This window comes from Balaenoptera musculus, chromosome 15 (assembly GCF_009873245.2).
Source record: "Balaenoptera musculus isolate JJ_BM4_2016_0621 chromosome 15, mBalMus1.pri.v3, whole genome shotgun sequence".
NCBI lineage: Eukaryota > Metazoa > Chordata > Mammalia > Artiodactyla > Balaenopteridae > Balaenoptera > Balaenoptera musculus.
The window spans coordinates 52,949,687-52,975,108 of record NC_045799.1 but is presented as its reverse complement, the minus strand read 5'-3'; the positions used below and the strand labels follow the sequence as shown (position 1 = coordinate 52,975,108).

The 25,422-nt window shown below is 53.0% G+C and overlaps 2 protein-coding genes across 2 annotated transcripts in view; one reads left to right on the top strand and one right to left on the bottom strand.

The window, feature by feature from the left end:
* Window positions 1-7,274: 7,274 nt before the first annotated feature.
* On the bottom strand, window positions 7,275-7,786 carry LOC118881695 (40S ribosomal protein S19-like). The gene has a single exon (XM_036826834.1). It carries the CDS (start codon window positions 7,764-7,766, stop codon window positions 7,329-7,331), a length of 438 nt encoding a protein of 145 aa, XP_036682729.1. The 5' UTR covers window positions 7,767-7,786; the 3' UTR covers window positions 7,275-7,328.
* A 2,303-nt stretch (window positions 7,787-10,089) lies between these two features.
* The window catches only part of CORO7 (coronin 7), a 58,100-nt gene continuing 42,767 nt past the window's right edge, over window positions 10,090-25,422 (top strand). Inside the window, exons 1-6 of the mRNA XM_036827615.1 lie at window positions 10,090-10,235; window positions 12,607-12,703; window positions 13,516-13,590; window positions 17,835-17,905; window positions 18,281-18,464; window positions 21,269-21,345. Of these exons, the coding sequence (XP_036683510.1) occupies window positions 10,176-10,235; window positions 12,607-12,703; window positions 13,516-13,590; window positions 17,835-17,905; window positions 18,281-18,464; window positions 21,269-21,345 (564 nt within the window). The 5' untranslated portion in view covers window positions 10,090-10,175. The remainder of the gene's footprint in view (window positions 10,236-12,606; window positions 12,704-13,515; window positions 13,591-17,834; window positions 17,906-18,280; window positions 18,465-21,268; window positions 21,346-25,422) is intronic.

Below are 25,422 nucleotides of genomic sequence, written 5' to 3'. Positions count from 1 at the left end.
CCCGGGGACACTGCGCCTGCGCCACCCGGCTCAAGGCGGCCTCACGCGGACGACGCACGCGCGCCGAGCCGGCACTTCTGGGGGCGGGGCCCGCTGCGTTCACTCGCGGGGGGAGTGAGGGAGACACGCACACACCGGGGCGCATGCGCGCGTTGCGCATGCGCATCCGCACCCAATGCGCTTTCTTCGTGGCCGACGCCGAAATGATGTTTGCTCTAAAAAGTGCTAATAGGTAACTTGTCTTGCAGAGCCTAGTCATTCTGTGCTGGACGATCAATACTGTATCTGTATAAGGACGTGGTTGAGTGCAGCCGAATATAACTGGTCTGAGGGGCCCTGCAAGGGGCGGGACTACAAACCCCGGCATGCAATGCGGCCGTCAGTAGCGCAGATCTCAGCATGCAGCGCACGGCTTCCTTCTTCCTGACCCTGAGTCTTAGGTCTCCTTGCTTGAGGCTTACTCACCTGGCGTAGGCGCAAGCGGCTGCGGTCTCTGCCCTACTCCCAGATCCAGGCCTCAAGCTCACTCTCCCTCTGGCTGATTCCCCTCTAAAAGAACTTTGATCACTCAGCTCTCTCCTAAGCCTATTTGTCTTCTCCAAACCTGCAGTGAACTTGCCGATCGCTGAATGAGAGCCGAGCTACCCGAAAACGAATTTAATAAACGTTTTGGGCACCTGTTAGGTGTCCCGCGCGTTCTAGAATGTTGAGGATGCAATGATGAATGACATACCATCCCTACTTTGGAGGAGCTCACGATGAGTCGAGAGAGACAGGCTCCTTGGTAACTAAGATAATGTGATCAGTGCTATCGTAGGTATAAACAGTGTTGCAGGCACACAGGTGAAGGAGTTTCTCAAATAGGTCGGGGGCATTGGGGTGTCAGGGAAGGCATCTGAGAGGTAACATTCGAGTTGGACTTTGGTGAAAAGTGTGTCAGGTAGCGGTGGAGGGGAAGAGCATTCTAAGCAGCAAGAACTTCAAAAGCAGATGTGAAAGTGCTTGCCTTGTACGCTCTAAACTTGGGGTGTGTGACTGGAGATGAGGCTGGAAAGATAAACCTGGCCTGGTAAGTCCTGTAGAGGGGTTTCTGCTTTCACGCTCCCACCACCACCACCCCTAACAATAGAAAGGTAACCTGAGGGCTCATGGATGAATTTAAGATGGTCTGTGCTCCTTGCGCCTTCCCCCATTATACATGAAATTTTTGTGTATGTGGATGTAAATCTGGGGAAATATCCATAGCTTTCATCAATCAAATTCTCCACAGGCTCTGAAATTGAAAGAAGGTTATAAACCACTGGTCCAGTGAAAAAGAGTTATGAGGCTGTTGTAAACTGCAAGAAATAGTTGAGAGTTTGCACTAGGAAATGTAGAGGACTGAGGTGAGCAAGGGACATTCTAGAGAAACAAGGAAAAGGCTGTCCATGGGATGGGAAGTGGGGAAAAGAGTTTGTTTAATATTTAAATGTCTCCAGCATAGTGCTTAAGCTTATGGGCTGTGGAGTCAGACTGCCTGGGACTGAATCCCAGCTCTGCCATTTACCAGCTGTGTGTCCTTGGACAACTTACTTTACCTCTCTGTGCCTCAGTTTCCTTTCTCTTTTTTTTTTGGCTGCGCCACGCAGCACACAGAATCTTAGTTCCCTGACCAGGTATCGAACCTGTGCCCGCTGCAGTGGAAATGTGGAGTCTTAACCATTGGACCAGACCGCCAGGGAAGTCCCTCAGTTCCCTTTCTCTAAAATGGGGGCATAATGGTAACTACCTCAAAGGATCATCTGAGGAGAGAGTGAGATAATCCATGTAAAGCCTTCATACTGTACTTGGCACATAGTAAGTGCTCAATATATGTCAGTCCTATGTGCCAGGCTCTATGCTAAGCACTGGAACACCAAGGAGAACGCAGACAGTTACTTGCCCACAGGAATCCCAAAACCTAAGGGGAGGAGGGAGGGTGCTGGATGAGAAGTACAGCTTTCAGGAATAAAAGCTGAGAACAAGAGCCAAAGGGATTTTCATTTACCACCTCAGAGCGAGTTAGGAACTAGAGGAGGGCTCACTAATATGAAAACTTTGTCAGCTTTGTAACTTCCTCACTGTTTTGTATTTTAGTACCAGCCCCTCCCCCCATCTACTTCCCCACAGTGATTAACAGTGAAGATCCTTCACACCGAAAGTGGGTGTGTGTTCTTGTTTTAGGGGATAGCAGGAAGGCTGATTGTTGGGGAGGCCATATTTTCTCTTATGAAGCAGAGAGCCCCAAGGGAATGGAGTGGGTGAGGGTGACTACTAAAGGAGAGGAAAAAGGCCCTGGAGAGAACACAGAAGCCTCTGGCAAGACTCCCTGGTGAGAGCAGCCTAGGGCTGTGCCTGCTTTCTCTCACTGCTAGTCACCATAGAAAAACAAGAGATGATACAATTACTAAACATGAGTAGATTACAAAGCTTGGGAAATCTCCACAGCAGTGGTCCTTGGTCTGTGCTTCCTGAATCATCTTGAGTCGATGGTTGTTTGGATACAACGAATATGCTTTTTTTATGTTCTCCAAACGGTAGTCATGCCAAGCTAAAAATCCCAGGAAAGAAGCAGTTTTTGGGGAAAAAGATAATGAGTTATTATTATTTGGACTGAACACCCCTGAGATATCGATGGGACCGATTTCAGGCAATTGGTGGCTATGGAGGGATCGGAAAACTTTGGCTGTGCTAAGAACAGTCTCTTTCCAGCTCACAAAGAACTTTCTCATGTTTTCTATCTTGATACAATCACAACCCTGTGGGTTAGTAGGGCAGAGGATATTTTTACAAATGGACCCCTCACCCTCACCACAAAATAACAGCAAAATAAGCTCTGAAAAGTGAAAAGACTTGTCCAAGTTCACACAGCTGGTGAGTGGGTGAACTAAGATCTTTTAACAGCAAAACTAGAGCTCTTCTCTTTAAACCGTGTGCCTTGGTAAATTGTGATCAGTAGATCCCAGTCATATAACCCTGGATAGTTTACAAAGCACTTCCTCATGCAGAATTTCATTTGCTTTTTACAACAAAAGGAGGGAGGCACGGCAAGTATTTATTACCACCCTCACCTACAGATGATTTCACCACCATCCAAGGACTTCAGCTGTGACGGAACACAAATGGATCCACCCCAGGCTGTGGCTAAAAACTGGGATGAGCACACAGGCGACACCTACCCACACTTTCAGGCAAAATATGTCCTGGGTCTCCTTCCCTGCTTCCTCCCCCACCCCTGCCCCCTTCTCTGGTCTAAAGCCAAAAACTTCAGCTTTAAGGAGAAACAAATGTTTAGGAAAAGGCAGACAAATTTCGCAAGCATCTTCCTGTCTGCACTTCTCACTTTACTATTCTACTGCGCCCTTTCTGGCTCTCCTGAGGTGGGGAGATCTGGGAGCACTAGCAGGGAATTTAAGTGTGGTCCTCCAGCGTGCCGGGCTGAAGGCAAAGGGAGACTAGAGGGTCTACCCTGTGATTTCCAGTGGACATTGGGCTTCTGAGGTACTATGGGACTCCCCAAGTCCATTGCTACATGATGGGACCGCTGCTCCGTCTCCATATGAGTGAGGAGCCCTTCCCAGGAGGGCAGAAGGGCCTAAGCCTTCAGAGGCAATACAAGCAAGGTCACAATTTCTCTAGTTGTAGCATTTCCTTTCCTCCCCAAGGGAGTATGGGACAATTCCGAGGGAGTGTGGAATGTGGGACCCAGATGTTCCCAGGCATGACCTCTGCAGTGGGTGCAGTTCCCTGCAGTAGAAGATGAACTATATCCTTGCCTGGCTCACCTGGGTATTCCCAACAGGACTTTCATGCTAATGATTTCCTAAAAGGCCCTTTAAAAAAACCACAAGTGGTTTCAGCTCCCAGCTAAATACTCTTCTGCCCAAACTAGGCTTAACCTTAAGCAATGTTTCACAAACCTGAGAAATGAAAGGAACTCCTAAAGGAAAAAAAGAACCACAGATGCTGAGAATAAAGCTGTGGATCTCCTGGTGACCAGTAGACTCCAAAGTGAAAAACATCACCTTAGTAAATGACAGTCTTTTCTATGGAAATGTCCTTTAGTTGTGAATTATCACCACAAAAGTTAAATTTTGTGTTTCTGTTAAAATATTTTGGGGACTTCCCTGGCAGTCCAGTGGTTAAGACCCCGTGCTTCCATTGCAGGGGGCACGGGTTAGATCCCTGGTTGGGGGAACTAAGATCCTACATGCCGCGCAGCATGGCCAAAGATATATATATAAATAGTTTGCAAGTTATTGTAAAAAAAAATCAGAACAAATCACTAGATGTAGTAAAACTTCAGAGCCCCAAGACTACATGGTTACACCTCCATAAACAACAAAATAATAATACAAGGTGCACTGTCATGTTTTTCTCCATTTTTGAAATGTACTTTGTTGCTTAATTGTTCGCTTCCTGTGCTGAAATAACTACATGTGCCTTTGTGTATTTTAATAGACAACCATTTCAGGGGCAGAAAACTAGATCTAAATAATTTGTTATTGGCACTGAAGCTGGCCTCATGCCTCCCTCTCTTGCAAAAATTCTAATTTATGGAAACAACTGACTTTACAGAAGATTAAGGGAACACCATGTCAGAAACTTCCTCTCTTTGGCATCACAGCTGAAAATAAAGATGCATCCTAAGGCTCTTTAATGCTTTTGTGTGGTTTTTTTTTTTTGCTTTCTTCTTGCTCGTCCCTTTTCTTTCTGCTGATGTCTCTTCCTTTGGTTACACGAAGTGTTTTGAGTTTTCTAGAATGAGGACCTCACTACAATGGACTCCCAAATTCTTGTTCATTATTAATTACTCTTGGAAATAGGACCTGTGAAATTGAAATCATCCTGCCAGGCACCAAGCTAACCAGACATCCGCCCTATTGAAATTTGATCCACGTTTTGATAGGCTGCCTTTTAAGGTAGAGAGGTGTCTTCCTGTGTCCTTATAAACAGACAGTGAAATGGGGTTTCTAGGAGTGCAAAGAGACAAAGCTGTCAATTCATAGGCTTGAGGGGCTGGAAGGAATCTTGGAGGCTGTCAGTTCAACTTTGCAATCCATGAAGTAACTTATTCTGCTCATGTCTGCAGCAGCCTTAGAGCTCTGGACTCTACTAAAATTATTCTCCAGTGATCACTCAGCCAGAATGGACCTGGGAACACTTGAGATGGTCATTCTCTGGGCCTTGATGATGTCACTCTGGCCCTTCCGTCTCCCCTGCTGTGGCGCTCAGGTTCATCACTATGGCAATGGAAAAGTTGATATTCTTCTACTCTGCTTCCACCAGCCCCCAGTTTGTGGCAACAGTCACATGACCCAGCACAGCCAGGGGCATGGCCTCTTTCTCTCCTGGGAGAGAAGGTCAGGGGATCACAAACCCAGGTGCCAGGACCAGACAGGTGAAGCACAAGAGTGGAGTGGCTGTGCATAAGACCACAGGGGCTGGGACTTCCCTGGTGGCATAGTGGTTAAGAATCCACCTGCCAATGCGGGGGACGCAGGTTTGAGCCCTGGTTCAGGAAGATCCCACATGCCGCGGAACAACTAAGCCCGTGTGCCACAGCTACTGAGCCTGTGCTCTAGGGCCCGCGAGCCACAACTACTGAAGCCCGGGTGCCTAGAGCCTGTGCTCTGCAACTAGAGAAGCCACGACAGTGAGAAGCCCGTGCACCCCAATCGAGAGTAGCCCCAGCTTGCTGCAACTAGAGAAAACCCGCGGGCAGCAACGAAGATCCAGCGCAGCCAAAAGTAATCAACTAAAGATCCCACATGCCAGAATGGAGATCTTGCATGCTGCAATGAAGATCCCATGTGCCTCAACTAAGACCCTATGCAGCCAAATAAATAAATAAATAATTTTAAAAACCAACAGTAGTATTTAAAAAACAAACAAACAAACAAAAGACCACAGGGGCTGGTGGGACTGTGGTGAGTGAGGAAAACATGTTTTAAAAGTGGCAGTTGCTGTGAGCTCCAGCGCATTTTAGCCACGTAGGGATGTGGACCTAGTGTTGCCAGATCTTTCAGTTTTTCAAGAGATCTGAAATCCAAACTTTTTTGAAGCTTCCCAATTTTTAAAACACCATGTGAACCACTAAAACATATTTGTAGACCAGATTTAGCCCATGGCATATCCATTTGTTACCTCTGGGGGTTAAAGGCTTTCTCGCTTTCTGACTGTGCCGATTTAGGCCCATCTGACATAATGGTACATTAAAAAAAACACAAGTAATTCAGGGATAACAGTGAAGTGACATCAAGCAAATCTGGGAGGTTTACAATGAACTTTTGCAGTAGGTGTATAGTTGATTTATATATTTTTTTTATTGTGGGAAAATGCACATAATAAAATTTAACATCTTAACTATTTTAAGGGCACAGTTCAGTGGTTTTAAATATATGTATAATTTTGTGCAACCATCACCACCATCCATCTCCAAACTCTTTTCATCCTGTAAAACTGAAACTCTATACCCATTAAACTCCCTACTTCCTCCTCCCCCAGCCCCTGGCAACCACCATTCTACTTTCCATCTCTATGATTTTGAGTACTCTAAGTACCTCATAAATGGAATCGTACAGTATTTATCTTTTTGTTCTCAAGTTTCATCTATGCCTGATGAAATCTGCATCTTGCATATTTTCTTTCCTTTTTTTTTTTTGGCTGCGCCATGAGGCTTGTGGGATCTTAGTTCCCCGACCAGGGATCGAACCCTGGCTCTCAGCAGGGAAAGTGAAGAGTCCCAGCCACTGGACTGCCACAGAATTCCCGATTGTCTTTATTTCTTTTTTTTTTATCTTATTTATTTTTGGCTGCGTTGGGTCTTCATTGCTGCGCGCGGGCTTTCTCTAGTTGCGGTGAGCGGAAGATACTCTTCATTGCGGTGCGCAGGCTTCTCATTGCGGTGGCTTCTCTTGTTGTGGAGCACAGGCTCTAGGCGTGCGGGCTTCAGTAGTTGGTGGCTCACGGGCTCTAGAGCACAGGCTCAGTAGTTGTGGAGCACGGGCTTAGTTGCTCCGCGGCATGTGGGATCTTCCCGGACCAGGGCTCAAACCCGTGTCCCTTGCATTGGCAGGCGGATTCTTAACCACTGCACCACCAGGGAAGCCCCCGACAGTGTCTTTTGATGCACAAATTTAAAAAATTCTTATGAAGTCCAATTTGTCTATTTTTTCTTTTTTTGCCTGTACCTTTGGTGTCATATCCAAAAATTCATTGCCAAATCCAATGTTGTGAAGCTTTTTCTTTCTTTCTTTTTTTTTTTTTTTTTACAAATGAGGCAATTTATTAACCCAGCATCATTTGTTCTAATGCTTCTTGTTGGCAGCTGCCACCTGTCCAGCAATTCCGTCCAGATCTCTCTGTCTGTGAGGTGTTAGTTTGCAGCCCCCATCTTGGTCCTTTTCCACCATTTTCAGCCCCTCCAGGGCTTGGAGGACCCGATGGGCCACGCTCTTGGAGCCTCTGCTGAAGTGGCTGGGCATGACACCATGTCTCTGACACCCCTCATAGATCTTGGTCATGGAACCAACCCCAGCGCCGCCCTGGAGGTACAGGTGCCGTGTTGTGGAAGCAGCTTGTGTGTAGAAACAGTTCTCATTGTAGGGAGCGAGCTCTCTATGCTTGGCCAGCTTGACAGTGTCCACCCATTCAGGGACTTTCAGTTTCCCGGACTTTTTGAGGAAGGCTGCCAGAGCTCTGACGAACTCCTGCTGGTTCACATCTTTTACAGTAACTCCAGGCATCGTGCAGCCTCCAAGCTGCCAGCCAGGGGAAAGGTTGTTGTGAAGCTTTTGCCCCATATTTTCTTCTAAGAATTTTACAGTTTTAGGTCTACAGTTGATTTATATTTGAACCACAATACATAACGTCTGAATGTCCCCGTACTGGAAGTTATAAGTCAAATACAGTTGATGCAAATAGGGGTTACTGCATACTGTAGAATTAACCAAGCAACCAACAGTAACTAAAGGATGGTAATAAACTTTTAGTAGGACTTCCCTGGTGGTCCAGTGGGTAAGACTCTGTGCTCCCAACAGAGGGGGCCTGGGTTCGATCCTTGGTCAGGGAAGTAGATCCTGCACAAATGCTGCAACTAAGAAGTCCACACACCGCAACTAAAAATCCCTCATGCCGCAACTAAGACCCACTGCAACCCAAATAAATAAATAAATATTTTTTTAAAACCCTAACTTTTAGTAACTGTAATTCTAAAAACAATATCTGGTATGGAGATCCCTCAGAAAATTTAAAATAGAACTATCATATGCTCCAACAATCCCACTTCTGGGTATATATCCAAAAGTATTGAAAGCAGAGTCCCGAAGAGATATTTGCACAGCCATGTTCTTAGAAGCATTACTCATAATAGCCAAGAGGTGGGTGAACCCAAGTAACCATTGATGGACAAATGAATAAACAAAATGTGGTAAATACATGCAACAGAATATTATACAGTCTTAAGAAGGGTGGAAATTCTGTCACATGCTACGGCAGGGATGAGCCTTGAGGACATTACAATGAAATAAGCCAGTCACAAAAGGACAAATGGTGCATGATTTCACTTATATTTGGTATCTAAAGTAGTCAAATTCATAGAAACAGGAAGCAGAATGATGATTACTATGGGTTGGGGAGAAGGGGAAATGGGGAGCTGTTGTTTAATGGCTATAGTTCCAGCTTTGCTTGAAAAAGTTCTGGATATCTGTTGCACAACACTGTGAATGTCTTTAACACTCCTGAACTGTACAGGTAAAAATGTTAGATTTTATATGTTTTTTGCCACAATTAAAAAAAAAAAAGCATAAGCGACACCTGCAGTAACTGAACACCACACGAACTCAAGACTGTACTGATGGTGCCTTTTCCAAAGCTGCTGGAATTCCAGAGTCTGAAGAGTATGTGCCATGGGAAAGCTGAACTCCAGTGGCTGCCAGACTGCTTGGAATTCCAAATTCCAGGCCTCAGTCTACCCTACTGACAGTCTATCTTTAGTTTATGGAGATCAAAGGCGCGCTTAACTCAGTGAGGGCCCCTGAGTGGTCACATTTTACCTGTGAGAACTGAAAAAAAGAACTTGCATTTTGGAGTCCATTCGTGCCCATCGTCAGACTAAGCTTTCAGAGTTACCCTCTGGGCAGCCTGCTTAAGTTGAGGCTCTTGTCTGCAGCAGGCTGCGGAAGGCGAATTTTCACAGCAGCGGGACGTCGCATTCCTCAGATCAAAGTCCCCTTTCCAGACACGCCTGAGCAGGTGTTATGTCTGTTCTCAAGCAGAAAGCATATTCTGGAATCACGGAGTCAATTTTCAAAGCGAAGAGAAAGGCTTGTGGAATGCATCGCCCCAGGTTTGTCCGGGGACTAACCAAGCAGCGCCGGTTGGGCAAATTTGCTGTTTAAGAGATTCTCCATGGCCCTTATCTACTGCCCTTTCAGCTTATCTGTAATTGATTGATTTCCTTCGAGGAGTTTTGCCCTACCGCGCCCAAGGCCTGACTCGTCCTTATAAGGGGACGCTGAAGTCTCCATCCCCCCTCCTACCGAGCCCACATGACCTAAGCAGGGTGGGTGGGATGCGGAGCCTATAGAGTAGGTCCCACGAACAGGGATTTGCATCAGACCTGGGCTCCCCTCCGCTGCCACTATCTGTGTGACCCGTGCCAGCGGCCCGTCTCTCCCTGAGAGCGTTCCCAGTCTCCTAAGTGGAGCTAGTTCACTTCTGGTTTCCCTCCTCCCGGGGAAGGGCGTGCCCCGCACACCGGAAAGTCTCCCGAGGCAAATCCCTAGCCACAAAATCACAGCTGTTGCCCCTAGTCCCGCACGCTCGGCGGGACCGGGGGCGGACAGCGCGCCGCACGTGACCTCCGGACCCGCGCGGCCAGGCCTCCGGCATCGGGGCGGGGCCTCCAGGGGATGCCGAGCAGCGATTGGCCGCCGGGGGGCGGGGCCCGCGGCGTGCGCGCGGAGGGAGAGGGGCTGGGGGAGTGGCTCGGTGGACCGGAGCGGGCTGCGATTGGCCTGAGGCGCGTAGGGGCGCGGCCGCGCGCGGCGGTCCGTGGGTGGGGCGGGAGGAGGCGGGAGTCGCGGCTGCTCGCGGTGCACCTGAGAGCCGACGCCCGGGTCCTCGAAGCTGCGCCCGCCGCGGTCCCCGCCGCCATGAACCGCTTCAAGGTGTCCAAGTTCCGGCATACGGAAGCTCGGCCGCCCCGCCGCGAGGTGAGCCCGGCTGCCGTCGCCCCTTGCCCAGCGGCCACCCCTCCCCCTTCTCTGGCCCAGCGCGGGGACCCCCCGCCACCCGAGCCCGCCTGCCCAGGCGCGCCCCCTTCAGGCCCGGGCCCGTCGTCCGGGCCGTCCGTCGCCGCGCGGCGGTCAGAGCCTGGCGCTCCCTGGACACTCTCTGGCTTCTCGATGAGCCCTGCGGTCCGCTGGCCTGGCCGCCTCTCACCGGGACCACCGAGGCGGCGCAGCCAGCCCAGTGGGGCCAAGGCCTGAAGCCTGCGAGGCTGCCTGCCTTCCCGGCTTCCGGTCGGCCTCGCTCCGAGCCGGGCGGCTCCTCCTCCCTGCCTCCCCGATCGTCCCTGCCCGGGGCTGGGGTGTGAGAGACATGCCCCTCTCTGCCCTGGTCTTGGCGAGTCCGGGTGTGTCAGCTGGAGAGGGGGAGCTCCTCGGCCAGAAGCGCGCCCCTCCCTCGGGTTTCCGCCGGCGCTTCCTCTCGCGGCTGGCGTGAGCTCTTCCCCTATTCGGGGTGATGCTGCCAAAGGCTGGGTGGGGCCTGGGAAGCCCGAGCAGGTGGAGCCCAGAGGAAGAGCTGAACCAGGTGGTGGGGGGGGCACCTCGGTCCCCTGGAAGGGCAGCAGGCCTGATGAGGGGTGTGCTTCAGAGATGATGCCATCCTTGGTCTGCAGCGAAACATTATTTGGAAGGCTTGTGAGTGTCTTCCAATAATGAAGCCTAGGAACTGACCTCTGGTGACCCCATCAGGGACCGTCTCACATGAGGGCAGCCTGGAGCAAAAACCCGGTTTTTATCCTCTGGACCATATTTCCTGGGCATGTCTCATGTGCTGTGTCCAGCTGCTGGAACCACAGCGGTGAACATGACAGCATTTTCCTTCCTCTCTGGTGCTTAGTCTCTTGAGGGAGACAGCCAGAAAGCAGACAGGCATGCAAGGGCAATGCAGGTTTTAATAAGTGCACTGAAGAACACACATTAGGGGCCGGGATGAAGATGAAGATGCAGATGGATCTAGAGGTGGGGTTAACCTCAGTAGGGTAGTCTGGGAAGGCTGCTGGGAGGAGGTGACATTTAAGCTAAGGCAGGAAGGGTGAGAACAGCCAGCCATAGGAAGAATGGGGTGAGAAAGAGCCTGGTGGAAGAAGGAAAGTGGGCCAGGGTGGATGGAGGGCAGTGATAGGGAAGCATGGTGTCAGATGAGTCCAGAGTGGGCCTGCAGAGCCCGAGGGCCACAGGAAGAAGTTCGGTTTTACTCTGAGTGCAGTGGGGAGCAATCGAAAGGTTGAAGCGGGTGTGGGGGGCTGGTGGTGGAGAGGTTCTCACATTTTCTTTAAGACCATTGCTCTTGAGTGCAATAATGCTTGGAGGGGTCTGGAGTGTACTTGAGGAGCTCTGGGGCTTGTTTCTGGGTGGACCTCAGTCCAACAAGGTAAACAGACAGGCATGGAATTAGGGATTACAGGGAGAGCTTAAAACGGTTTATATGTTAGGGAGATGGGAGAACAGGTGATGGGTTCTTTTCAAAGATATTTCCTGTCACTATATTTGTACAGTAAACATGAATCAGGAGGGGAGAATAATGCAAGATGATAATGTTCTACCCGTGGCAGGTGAACATTGAACTAGAAACTTGGATGGTGGGGGTGGTTTCCGGGACACTGTGAGTGGGTGGGCTGGGAAATGTGGGTGCTCGATTGTCAGGCGGCAGGGATGCTGCGAGGTGCTGAAACCAACAGGAAACATTGGGACCTCGCCGACCTCCGTTTTAGAAAAAGTGTTCCTCTGCACCTCCACGTGTGGGGGTGTTAACCTTATTGCCTTTTTATGGGGGTGCATCGTTCACCTGACTATGGGACTTCGTGGAAAGGCCTTTATTTTCCCCTCTCTGAGCTTGAGTGTTTTCACCTGGGGCTTGGAAGAGACCCCGTACTTGGTGGAGGCCTTCAGCAATGCAGCTGAGGAAGTCAAGTCTGTCTTCTACCTTAGGTGCTTACTTCTCCTTTCTCTGCTTCTCTCCCTTTCAACAGAATCAAACCCCTCCACCCCCTGCCAACACACACACTGCCCAGTTAGCCTCTTGACTTTGTTCAGCCTGAGCTTCCTTCTGACAGCTTCCTCCCCCTTATTAGAGAACTTATTTAATAAGCAAAATCAACCCCTTAATGACAGGTTATCATTTCAAGGACATTTTACATTTTCTAAGGGACTGTGTGAGTGGGGACACGGTTTGATCCTAAGGAATGAATCTCTAATGGTGCAGCTTTAAGGTAGATTTCCCTGGATTATGCCGTATGCCCTATCCCTTGCTTTAGGCAGAGCCCTGGCCAACACGTTTTTTGTTCTTTATTTTCAGACCTGGATCAGTGACATTCGAGCAGGAACTGTCCCCTCATGTGGGAACCATATCAAAGCCAGCTGCAGCTTAATTGCATTCAACTCTGACCGTCCAGGTAGAGAGGTGAACATGGTTGTGGGGATTCAGACATTGTCATCCTAGGTAGGGTGGGGCCAGAGGCTTGGAGGGGCCTCTCAGGGCTCAGAGGTCAGCACCATGAAGGCCTTAGACCCCTGCAAACTGGTCAATGTGCAGTAGGCAGATTGACTTTGCTTCGGGCATTGCCAGCACACTTTGTATAAACATGTTGGCTTGGTCTTCAAGAGCTTGGCCTGGAGGGTGGGGAGGGGGCTGTCGCCTTTGTTTCCAGCTATCCTCATATGCAATCCACTCCTCGTCTGGGAGCAGCTGGGGTCAATACGAACGCAAAAGCTCCCTGTGTTGGTTGAGAGTCTTTTGGTTGTCAGTGATAACTCAGACCTCAAATTGACTTAAGCAAGAAATGGATACCTTTTGGTTTATAGAACTAAGAATTCCAGAGGCTTCAGGCCAGAGCTGTATCTCACTGTATCCTGACCTCTCTACCTGTTCCTCAGCTCTGCTGCCCTTGGGTGAGGGCTTCTTTCTCAGGTAAAGCTGGGAAGGTGGCAGCTGGTAGCCCCAAGCTGACTGCTTATGACCCACAGTGCCTTAAAGAGACAACCTTTTACTCTAGTGTCTTTGCGCAGTCGATGTCACGGAAGGCTCTTGTGTGGGGCAGGAACCGAAACCTCTGCCAATCACTCTGTCCCAAAGGGTGTGGCCTTACAGTTGGTGGAGGCTCTGGGAAGGTCCAAGGCTGAGCTTTTGGGTCTTGTGTGCTCTGGGAGTCCTGGGTAACAGATCCCTAGTAGGCCTGAAGTCAGAGTCCCCGTGTTTGTTTGACAGGCGTGCTGGGCATCGTGCCTCTGGAAGGCCAGGGAGAGGACAAGAGACATGTGACCCACCTGGGCTGCCATTCAGGTGAGTGGGGACTGGACCCAGGAAGCCTGGAACTTGCCCCTCCCTCCCTGGGGCCAAGGATTCATACTCACCTGGTCCCACAGCCCTGTGGCTGGCTGGGTCCTTCCTGTTCTCCTCACTGTGCCTTCTGACAGACGGGGTCCGGATTGGAAGGCTGGTTCGTGGTTGAGAATTCCGGCCTGGGCAGAGAGGAGGGAAGCTGGGTGCTCCAGGTGGTCAGACTGGAAGGAGGGGGATATGCACCGGCCAGTGCCAGGCTCCAGGCTGATGCTGGCTCCCCATCACTGCAGAAGACTCAACCCTATGTGGTTCTTAGCCCTGTGTGCTCACCTGGAGCCCAGCAGATCACCTCTCACCACCAGCCATCCTCTCCAGCCAGGCTGCTCAGGGCAGTCCAAGGAGGGGGCTGGTTGGGCTGCAGGGCTGGAGATGGGCCCTCACAAAGGGAGCTTTTGTCCACCACTACAGCTGCTTCTCGGGGCACCCAGCAGTCCATCTGGCAGCCCGCCTGCTTTGAGGGAACAGTTTGCTCTCCTTGGGCTACAGCAGCGCTGGCCCAGCTGCCTCCCCTTTCCCTGTCCAGCTGCAGTGGCCATGGGCCCAGACCCTCTGGACTGCGCTCCTGGCTGCCTGTTGGGCAGCCTTGGGTGAGGGAAGGGGGCTGATCCTTCGTCCCTGGTCTGGGTGTGCAGCTCAGTGTAGCGGTCCTGATGAAGATGGTGGTGGTTAATAAAATGACAGTAGTGAAGACTGATGGAGAGCTCCCCGGGTGCTAAGCGTGTATCTGCGTTTTCTCACCTAATCCTTTTTTAAAATTTGAAACAACTTTATCGAGGTATCATTTACATACTATAAACATTACTTGTTTTAAGTGAAGGATTCGATGACTTTTATTAAAGTTTCAGGGTTGCATATCCCACCATCCAGTTTTAGAACATTTCCATTATTCCAGAAAGACCCCTTGTGCCCCTTGGCAGTTAATGTGTTTCTACCTTGGGCACTGCAGCCTCAGGCATCCGTTGATCTTTCTGCCTCTGCCGCAGGGGCTGCAAGCTACTGTGTGGCCAGATCTGGCCTGCTGCCTGTCTTTGTAAATAGTTTTATTGGAACACAGCCACGCCTCTTCATTGACTTACCGTCTGTGGCTGCTTTTTCCAACAACTGCAGAGTTAAGGAGACAGAGACTGTTTGTCCCTCGAAGCCTAAAACGTTTCCTATCCCAACCTTCACAGAAAACGTTTGCTGGTTTCTGCTCTACAGACTGGCCTTTTCTGGACGTCTCACATAAATGGATTCACACTATACATAGTCTTTCGAATCTGGTCTGTTACTTTTGGAATGATGTTTTTGCGATCCATCTAATGTTGTAGCGCGTAGATGAAGTCTGCTTTCTCATCCATTCTCATACCTCTTTTTTTTTTTTTTTTTTTGGCTGCGTTGGGTCTTCGTTGCTGTGCACGGGCTTTCTCTAGTTGTGGTGAGCGGGAGCTACTCTTCGTTGTGGTGTGAGGACTTCTCATTGTGGTGGCTTCTCTTGTTGCAGAGCACAGGCTCTAGGCGTGCGGGCGTCAGGAGTTGTGGCACGCGGGCTCAGTGGTTGTGGCTCACAGGCTCTAGAGCTCAGGCTCAGTACTTGTGGTGCAGGGGCTTAGTTGCTCCGCGGCATGTGGGATCTTCCCGGACCAGGGCTCGAACCCGTGTCCCCTGCATTGGCAGGCGGATTCTTAACCACTGCGCCACCAGGGAAGCCCCGAAGTAGGTTTTTAAATAACCAGTTTTTCAGCTAAGAAAACTGAGGCTCAAAGAGATAAAGAATTTAGCAGTGTTGGCATTGCTGCTGGTAAGCCAGAATCGGAACCCAGGTGTTTTTAGGCACCATGCTGTTTGCTTCTTGATGCTTTTTTCTCATGGGGAAGTGGCCAAAAGTTGGTGTTGTCTGCAAGGTGGTGGGCCCCCTGTTACTGGGGAACCAGGCTTGTGTTGGCAGATCGTAGCCTCACTGTGGCTCCAGCTATCCAGAGCCTTTCCCTGCAGGAGCAGCCTTGCCAGAAAGCTGCTCTGGGGGTAGCTGAGCTCCAGCTCCTCAGAACCTGCTGTCTGGGCACCAGGCACCGGTCTGCCCTCTTAGGTGCTGGTCGGGGGGCGGAACTGTGGTGGCCTGGGTTCTCGCTGCTGCCCTGACTTCGGGGCACCCTGCCTTCAGGGGCACCTTCTGCCCCTTGGCTCAGGGCCAAGCGGCCCTTTGGTCCAGGGGAGCAGAAGGCTGGGAAGCATCTAGAGAGCGTTGCTGAATGACTGGGCTGGGGGGTGGTGGCTGGGGGCCTGCTCTGAGTTGGGAAACACCATGTGTTGCGCTGAAGATGTAGGTTCTGAAGCTGGACTGCCTGCCTGACCCTCAGCCTTGCCCCTTCTTAGCTGTGCAGCTATGGGCAGGTTAGTTAACCTCTCTGTCCTCGTGTCCTCTTCCTCCAGTTGGGGATGACACCACAGTGCCATCCTGATGGGTCGTTGTGAGGATTTGGTGAGATAAACACACATGAAGGCCACAAGCCTGCCGGCACAACTGAGCACTCAGATCGGCCACATCACCACTGCTCATTCCCTTGGGGGTGCCAGCATCTGCACCCAGCCTGGGCCCTGCCCTGTCCCGTGAGGAGCCCGCAGGGTGGGGTGGCAGGGCTTCCGTGGCCAGGAGTCCAGGTTAGGGCTGTCCCAAGGTGTGCCTCTTCCCGTGCGCCCCTTCTCTTCCTTTTTTGTTTTTTTTTTTTTTAATTTTAAAAATTTTGTTTATTATTTTTGGCTGTGTGGGGTCTTCATTGCTGCATGTGGGCTTTTCTCTAGTTGTGATGAGTGGGGACTTCTCTTGTTGCAGAGCACGGGCTCTAGGCACGCGGGCTTCAGTAGTTGTGCCGCACAGGCTTAGTTGCTCCGCGGCACGTGGGATCTTCCCAGACCAGGGATCGAACCTGTGTTCCCTGCACTGGCAGGTGGATTCTTAACCACTGCGCCACCAGGGAAGTCCCCGCCCCTCTCTTCCTTGTCTCCTCTGGCAGGATGCCCAGGGTCAGGCTCCGGCCTGGGAGGAAAGTACCTGCTTGGCCCCCCTGGGGAGGCTGGCAGTAGGGATGGTCACTGTGCTCCTTGCTCTGGTGACTTGGGCCTAGCCGTCCTGCTCACATCTCCACTGCCCCCACACCTGAGCCCTGGCCTTGTCTCTGTCCCCCGAAAGCCCCAGTCTCACTTCTCCTCTGGGCTCTGGCTCACTCCGTGTGCCCCACCTCCCCTCCTGGCCCCCCGGAGCTGAGCAGTTCAGGTTCTTTGGTTGCAAAGAACTGAGACTAACTCCAGCTTGCTTAAGCCAAAAAGGGATTTGGGAGACTCTTGGGGAGCTTCCAGAACTGAAGGAGCAGCTGGACACACAGGCCTTAAGAGGGTCCTGGCTTGAGAGCTGACAGCTCCCTCCCAGCTGGCTGCTCTCCACCCAGGCCAGTCCCTAAGGCACCCTGTCTCTAGGCCTCCCATTCCTGGTTTAGCTCCCTTCGGAGAGAAGCTGGCTGCCTGGGCTTGGGTCAGGTGCACTCCTGTAGGTGGGCCAGCCCTGGCTTGTCAAGGGGCAGAGAACTCCTAGGTCAGGCATGTCACTCCAGCCCCCTGCCTACCCGATGTCCTAACCTGTGCCACCCTCCATATTCTCCAGGGCCCACTGTGCCCCCTACAGGAAGCCTCCCCTGACCCCTGACCTTGGGGTCCCCCCTGAGTTCACGGCCCGCCTCTTGCTGCATTTGCAGAGAAGTGTGTGTCTCCCTGTGGATGTGATGAGGGTCTGTTAGGGCTGGGTGGCCTCTAGTCTGCCCTATATGTGAATCCCGTCAGGGCCGGCGCTTGTATCCATTCACCAGAGCTGGGTTCTGGATTTTGGGCGAATGCAGGTACCTGGTGATCCAAGGAGCTTCTTGCCCCTCATCCTGCCAACCTCCCAGTGATGGGCCCTTGACCACCCTGGGATGCAGGGCTCTTGGGGATGTGTGTTGCAGGCAGGGGCCTGTGGCATTGGCCTGCGGTCTCCAGAGGTGCCCTCCCCTCGAGGACTTTCAGCCTGCTGCCGTGTAGGCAGAGGGGTCAGCTCAGAGGCCCTGGGCCGTGGTTCCGGCCTTGGGAGAGGGCACGGTGGGCTGGAACAGGACATTCCGGCGGGCCCACATCTGGCCCATGTCTGGCCCGTGTCAGCTGTTTCTCTCCCTCAGACCTGGTCACGGACTTGGACTTCTCTCCCTTTGATGACTTCCTCCTGGCCACGGCCTCAGCCGACAAAACGGTGAGTGGAGCGGCTGGAAGAGCTATTCCAGGCCTTATGAGCCACCAGGGCCCTGCTGGTTTGCAGTCCAGCCCCTCCTGCTAAGTTCCTCAACCCACGCCATCTCCCGTGTGCTCCCGTGCGCTTACCCTGAGCTGTGGACATGACCTGCATTCTGCTGCTCGGCTGCCTGAGGACAGCAGGCCTGTGGTGCTGGGGGAGCAGTGCGCTTGGCTCTCCCCACTCCCACATCTTCCCCTCGGCCCCTAACCACACCTTGTGACCCTGAGCCTGTCCCCTCCCTTCTCCTGGGGTAGGGGGCAGCTGGGGCAAGGCTGGCTGGAGGCAGCGAGGCCCCACCCAGTCCTGAGCTCACGGACTCGCTCTTTCCTGCAGGTGAAACTCTGGCGACTGCCTGCCCCCGGCGGGGTGCTGCCCTCAGGGCCTGGGCTGGTGCTGGGCCCCGAGGACGTCCAGGTGGAGGTGCTGCAGTTCCACCCCACCGCAGATGGCGTCCTGGTGAGCGCGGCGGGCAGGACCGTGAAGGTCTGGGATGCCGCCAAGCAGCAGCCCCTCACAGGTATGGGCCACACTCACTGTCCCTCCCTGGGCAGCCCCGTCTGGCAGCACTTTGTTTCTTTGTTTATGATTTTGGTAACATGACTTTTAAGACACGTATCAAAGTTTCACATGTACCTGATATATATACGTATATATGTATTTATGTATATATATGGGTGTGTGTATGTGTATGTTTGTATACGTGTGTGTATATATTACATATAATTTTACAAGGCTTGTTACAAACACCCCATCCCTCCCTAAATCCCACAGGCATATGTTTTCATCTCACTTAGCTGTTTTTCCTGCTTTTTCCTCCATATGTCTAAGTAACTTCCTTATACTGTTATTTCTTGAATTGTGTGACATTTCAGTTTTGAAAACAAACTACTGATTTCTCTTCTAGGGGATGAGAATTTTGCTGTTTCTACATTCCCTCCCGCCCGGAGCTGCTTCTCTTATTTTCCCAGTATATATTGTCCTGGTCCATTTGGGCTGCTATAACAAAATCCCACAGACTGGGTGGGTTATAAACAACAGGCATTTATTTCTCACAGTTCTGGAGGCTGGAAGTCTAAGATCAAGGCACCAGCAGATTCAGTGTCTGGTGAGGACCTGCTTCCTGGTTCACAGATGGCCGTCCTCTGGCTGTGTCCTCACGTGGCAGCAGGGGTGAGGGAGCTCTCTGGGGCCTCTTTTATAAGAGACCTAATACCCTTCATGGGACTCCACCCTCATGACCTTATCACCTCCCAGAGGCCCTGCCTCTGGATTCCATCCCAGTGGGAGTTAGGTTTCAACATGTGAATTTGGGGGGCACACACTCAGACCACTTGTAGATGGTGACAACTTTGGGTCAGATTCCTCAGTATTTGAATGGTTATGACCCTGCAGTGTGACCCACAGCAGAACCCAGGTGTTTTCTGTGGCAGCATCACCAAATCCTTTCTTCAGAGTCCTCCTTGACAGGTTCAAGGTAAAGAAAGACATGAGGCTCAGAGAATTGAAGGATGGACTTGCCCCACAGTGCTGTGCAGAGTGTCCAGGGTGGGTGAGGCTCACCATGGTGATACCCCCACTTCTGGGGCTGGGACCAAGGGCCGACAGTGTAACGGGGTGTCTGAGGGACTCCCTCCTGACAGCATCTGTTACTGAGGAGTCAGCGCCCATCATGGAGCTGTCTTGTGCCACAGGGGCATGAAATTCAAGGTGCAGGCCTGGTCCCCAAAGTGCTGCTGGTGCAGTGGAGGAGACCACCCTAACCTGGTGCAGGCCACCTGGCAGTGTGTCATCAGAGAGTCACCCCAGCTGTAACTAGCATCTCTCAAGCCCTTCTCGTGTGCCCAGCGCTGTGCTGAGGGCTTCACGTGGGGGGGGGGTGTTGCTGTTCCCGTGCTACAGGTGAGGTTAAATAACTTAACCAAGGCCACAGTGCAAGCAGGTGACAGGGCCAGGATTAACCTCGGGGGAGTAGACCTTGTCATAGTAGTTTCTTATTGCTACAGAAAGAATTACCCTGAAACCTGGAGTCTTATAACAGCTGGTAACATTTATCATCTCACAGTTTCTGAATGTCAGGGATTTGGGAGCAGCTAAGCTGGGTGGTTCTGGCTCAGGGCTCCTCATGAGGTTGGGGCTGAGCTGTCAGCTGGGGCTGCCGTCACCTGAAGGCTGGACTGGGGTGGAGGGATCCGCTTCCTAAGTGGTTCACTCACACAGTGCCGGCTGTGGGAAGGAGCCCTTGGTTCTCCCCCATGGGTCTCTCTGTGGGCTGCTTGAGCGCCCTCACTGCATGGCAGCTGCTTCCCCTGGTGGACAGTCCAAGAGAGGCAGCAAGGAGGAGGCCACGGTGCCATTTACGCCCCAGCTTTGGAAAGCACAGGCTCTCCGTTAGAAGCAAGTTTCTGAGTCCTGCTCACACTCAAGAAGAAGGGAATCGGGCCCTACATTTTGAAAGGACGTGTTTTCTAGGGCTGTCGTAACGGAGTACCACAAGCAAATTTATTGTCTCACAATTCTGGGGACCAGAAGTCCAAAATTAAAGTGTTGGCAGGGTTGGTTCCTTTTGAGCTGCAAGGGAGAATCTGTTCCAGGTCCCCTTCTCAGCTTCTGTGGCTTCAGGTGTTTCTTGGGGCATGTCGATGGCCATCTTCCCTCTGTTCACATCATCTTCTCTCTGTGCTTGCATCTTCTCTCTGATTTCCCTTTTCACAAGGACACCGTTCATACTGGATTAGGGTCCATTCTAGCAATATCAGCTTAACTTGATAATCTCAGTTCTCCCCGGTGGATCATCTGCAAAGACCCTATTTCCAAATAAAGTCACCTTCACAGGTGCTGAGGGTTAGGACTTCAGCATCTTTTTGTGTGGGACACAATTCGGTCTATAGTATGAGGAGTGTCAAAGAATTTGTGGACACATTTTAAAACTGTCACGCTGTGGGGGGAGGGAATGGGGATGGCCCGAGTAGGGGCCCAGGGCGGGTGTGTGTTTGACACGTCCGTGGTCTGCGGGGATTGGGGGGATGTTGGTGACTGAGCAGAGCGGGGTGGCCCAGGAGCAGGGAGCCTGGGAAGGGAGTGGGAGTGTGGCCTGAGGAGGGCAGGGCTGAAGGAAGCACCCCCCCCTCAAAAGCACCCCCCCAATCTGGGAGGAGCTGCTGCCCTTGCTCCTCTGCCTGAAGCACCCTCACTGCTGCTGCCCCTTTCCCTGAATTACCCCCAAGCCAGGCCTGCCTGCACCCGCTTCCCTGATGCCCTCATTGCGTGGGACAGGGTTGGGGGGACCCTGGACCCCTCCTGACCTTGGCTGCTTCTCTGCAGAGCTGGCGGCCCACGGGGACCTGGTGCAGGGTGCCACCTGGAGCCGGGACGGAGCCCTGGTGGGCACGACATGTAAGGTAAGGGTGGGCGGTGAGACTCGAGTAAGTGCCTGTGGGGGGCCTGAGGCATGCCCAGCTCTGCCAGGGCCGTCGTGTCTCAGAGCCCGTGTCCTGGGCTGTACCTGTCAGACTCGGCAGTACTTGTGGGGCAGCAGGAAACCGAGGCCAGGATAGGTGTTCACCTTCCTTGTCCTCATGCCTCTGGCTCATACCTGTCTCTTGAAGCCCCCACCCCACTAAAGAAAGCCCCACACTGGACCTCTGGGGCTCCCAACACCACCCTCAGCCAGCCTCACCTGGCTGCCTGGCTGCTTTGTCCAAACTGCCTGCCTCTCCGTGAGGGTCGTGTTAGGCAGCGTCCACAAGCTGGGCACTGTGCTGGCCCTCCGGCCACTCAGAAGGTCTCAGGGTCCTCGGTGATGCCAGTTCCTGTGCCCACTGAGTCCTGTGCTAGTGGGGGTGGCCGATGTGGGTCCAGGGATTGTACAGATAAAAGGATAATTGTGACCCAGGCTGTGAAAGAGGGACATGAGGTGCTTTGAGTGGTTGGAGAGGCCAGGGGAGGCTTGGCCTCCGGCAAGGGCTGTAAGGGAAGGGTTCATGGTGCGGGGCAGGGGGAGCGTGCTGGGGGCAGAGAGCAGAGCTGCGTACACAGGGTCGCGCTTGTTACTACAGAAGCAACGGGAAAGCACTGGAGTGTTTTTAAAGCCAGAGGTGGGTGGCTGAGGTGTGAGGCGAGCAGATCTGCATTTTGAGGCTCCCCTGCTGCAGTGTGGACAGAGAATTGCAGAGGGGACGAGGGAGCAGGGGAAGAGAGAGCTGCGGGGTTGGTGGTGGGCTGTGTGTGAGGGGTGGGGGGTCCCGAGGCCGGCTCCTGGGTTACAGGCTGGAGGAGGCCTGCCACCGAGACTGGGCACTCCCCAGGTTGGAGGTGCCGGGGAGGTCTGGGCGGAGGTGTCAGTTGAGTCCGTGCGCTTGGCTGTGGGCAGTGGTCTGAGTGGAAGGTGGAGGCCTGGGTGGCGTCTGTGTTTATGTGGCACCTGCAGAGGGACGAGAGTGCCCTGAGTGGGAGAGAATGGTTGAGAGCAGAGGCAGAGGGAGCCTGAGGAAGGACCAGAACCTGCGAGGAGACGGGGGAGCGCCTGGTGGGAGGAAGGAAGCCCTGAGACCCAGGCTAGAGGGCGTCCAGGGAACACAGGGAGGGGTCTGAGAAGACGCGGCTGACACATACCTGTGGATTTGGGTCGTGAGACCTTCAGGAGCTTGCAGGGTGTCTGCTGCCTGAAGCCACATGTGAAGGAAGGTGGGAGGCGAGGAAGGAGCCTGCAAGGGCTCTTCCAGGAAGCGTGGCCGCAGAGGGGTGGGGACCAGAGCTGGCTGGGGTGGGGTTGACACCTCTGAAGAGAAAACGTGGGGCCTGCATACACGGGAGGATCCTGTTTCCCACTTTCTCTTCTCTCTGCCTTCTTGGAAGCCCCATTTCCTGGTCTTCATCCACTTTTTCCCCCTGTTTGGTTTATTAAACAGTAGGCTCCAGACATTGGCCTGAGCTCTGGGGGTCCAGAGGTAAATCAGACGGGGCTACTGTCCCCTTAGGTCCTTAAGGAGCCGTGCTCGAGGGCAAGGCAGTCACATGGTTCCCTTGCTCGGGCATACGATGGTGACACAGCTTCCCAGAGACAGTGAGGTCGGGGCTACCCTTACTGAGGAGGGGACAGGTGTCCCAGGCAGAGGGACCAGCCTGGACAGAGTCCTGTGTTTGGGCTGTGACCTCCTCCTCCACTGAGAAACCCCCTCTGTGCTGTCTCCACAGCGTGTGTGTGTGTATGTGTGTGTGTGTGTGAGTGAGTGAGAGAGAGAGACAGAATGAGACAGGATGGGAGCGAGGAGGAAGCTGGAAGGGAATTGTCACGGGAGGTGTTTTCTTTTGATCACCCAAGCATAGTAGTTTATGCTTGTTTTACAAATTTTGGAGAGCAGTGAAAAAGTGAAGAAAAAAAAAAAAAAAGTCACCTGTAACCCTTCCACCCAGGGACAGGGCCTGTCACCATTTTGACGTCTTTCTCTCTATGCTTCTTCTGTACGTGTAGGAATCATACTCTCCATGTTAGTTTATCCTGCACTTTTTTTTTTTTTTAATAAATTTATTTATTTATTTATGGCTGCGTTGGGTCTTCGTTGCTGCACGTGGGCTTTCTCTAGTTGCGGCGAGCGGGGGCTACTCTTCGTTGCGGTGCGCGGGCTTCTCATTGCGGTGGCCTCTCCCGTTGTGGGGCACGGGCTCTAGGCATGCGAGCTTCAGTAGTTGTGGCACTTGGGCTCAGTAGTTGTGGCTCGCGGGCTCCAGAGCGCAGGCTCGGCAGCCGTGGCACACGAGCCTAGTTGCTCCGCGGCATGTGGGATCTTCCCGGACCAGGGCTCTAACCCATGTCCCCTGCATAGGCAGGCGGATTCCCAACCACTGCGCCACCAGGGAAGTCCTATCCTGCACTTTTTTTGTTCCACATAATAAACATTTTCTCTAATTCATCAAAAATTTAATAAATGTCATGGGAAATATTTAATCATATAGATTCACAGTTTTCTCAGTGGAGCTCCTACTCTCAGAAGCGTGGATTACTTTCAGTTTATGTCACTGTGTTATAAGCTGTAACGTTTGAATGTATTTGTATATAGGGTTTTTCTCTGCCTTCTCTGTGAGTTTCTTAGCCTAGAGCAGGGGCAGACTTTTTCTGTGAAGGGCCAGATAGTAGCTGCTTTGGGTTTTGCAGGCCAGGCTGTCTCTGTCAGTGCACCTTGTAGCAGAGCAGCAGCCATGGGCAGTACGCAAATGAGGGACGTAGCTGTGTCCCAGTAAAACTGCATTGGTAGAACCAGGTCTCAGGCTGGATGTGGCCCGTGGGCCTTAGAGCTTGCCCACCCCCACCTAGACTCCTATGAGGGGTGTTGCTGGCTGCAGGCTGTGAAGATTCTTAAGGTGGTTGATACATTTTAGCCAGCGGCTTTCCAGAGGAGGCGGCCCTGGGGCTGTTATGTGAACGCCTTGGGCTCCAGCTTGGGCTTTGGGGGGAGACATGTGTCCGTGGGTACGCAGTCAGCCCTCTGAGCCTGGAGGTTGAACAGAGCAGGGCTGCCCGTCCCACATGTGAGTCCGCGAGGAAGTGTGCGAAAAGCTCCAGCCCCTGAGGGAGGACCCCGCTCTTCCTCTGTCTCACAGCTCCAGTGGGTGCCTGAGGGGGTCAGAGCTGCAGCGCGTGGTGGCCGCGGGCAGCTTGACAGGAGGGCAGCAGGAAGGGGCCTTGGTTTCCATGGTGATGGAGCAGCCCTGGGCAGACAGGTGCCGTCTCCACACCCCGTGAATGTTCTGAGCAGGGACTGGCCTCAGCGAGGGCCCACACATCAGCCTGCCTGGGCCACGGCCCTGGACGGGGAGGAAGGCAACTTCTGTAGAGCTCGCCCAGGCTGCCTGCCAGCACCCCACACTGCCCGCAGGTACTGTGGCCTAGACGGCCCTTCACTCGAGAGCTGCAACCCACGAGGCCAGTCTAGCCTGTGGCCTCCGCCCTGCGTCCACTCGGCTCCAGGCCCCCAGCCCAGCCCCAGGCAGGGTGTCTGGGGAGCAGGTGTCTGGGGGCTGGACGTGGGTCGTTTCCTGTGGAGCAGCCAGAGGTGCCGGCGCTCCCCAGAGCTCCCGGCCCAGCTGGGCCTGATATGAACCAGACCCCCCAGAGTGGTTGGAACCCCCAGTGTGGTTGAGTCTGGCTTTGACAAGGCTGCGGGGGGATCGATTAGGAGGCAGGCACTCTCCCGGGGGTCCTGTCTCCCGGGGGTCCTGCTGTGTTCAGAGGCAGCCAGGTGAGGGGTATGGCCGGGGGCAGGGTGGGGCCAGCTGAGGCCGAGACTGAGGCCACGCGAGGGCTTTGTTCTGAGGGCAGCGGGCAGCGGTCACCGTGGTGGAGGACACGGTGTGGGGGTGGGGTGATGGCAAGGAGCATGTCAGCCTCCAGGAGGGGGGCCAGCGCAGGGAGAAGTGACTCCCAGGGGAAGGCCTGGCGGAGCATGGGGCTGGGGGTACCTAGGAGGGGGACGAGGGCG

Coding starts and splice junctions, on each gene's coding strand:
- LOC118881695 (XM_036826834.1), bottom strand. CDS start 7,766: ATGCCTGGAGTTACTGTAAAAGATGTGAACCAGCAGGAGTTCGTCAGA.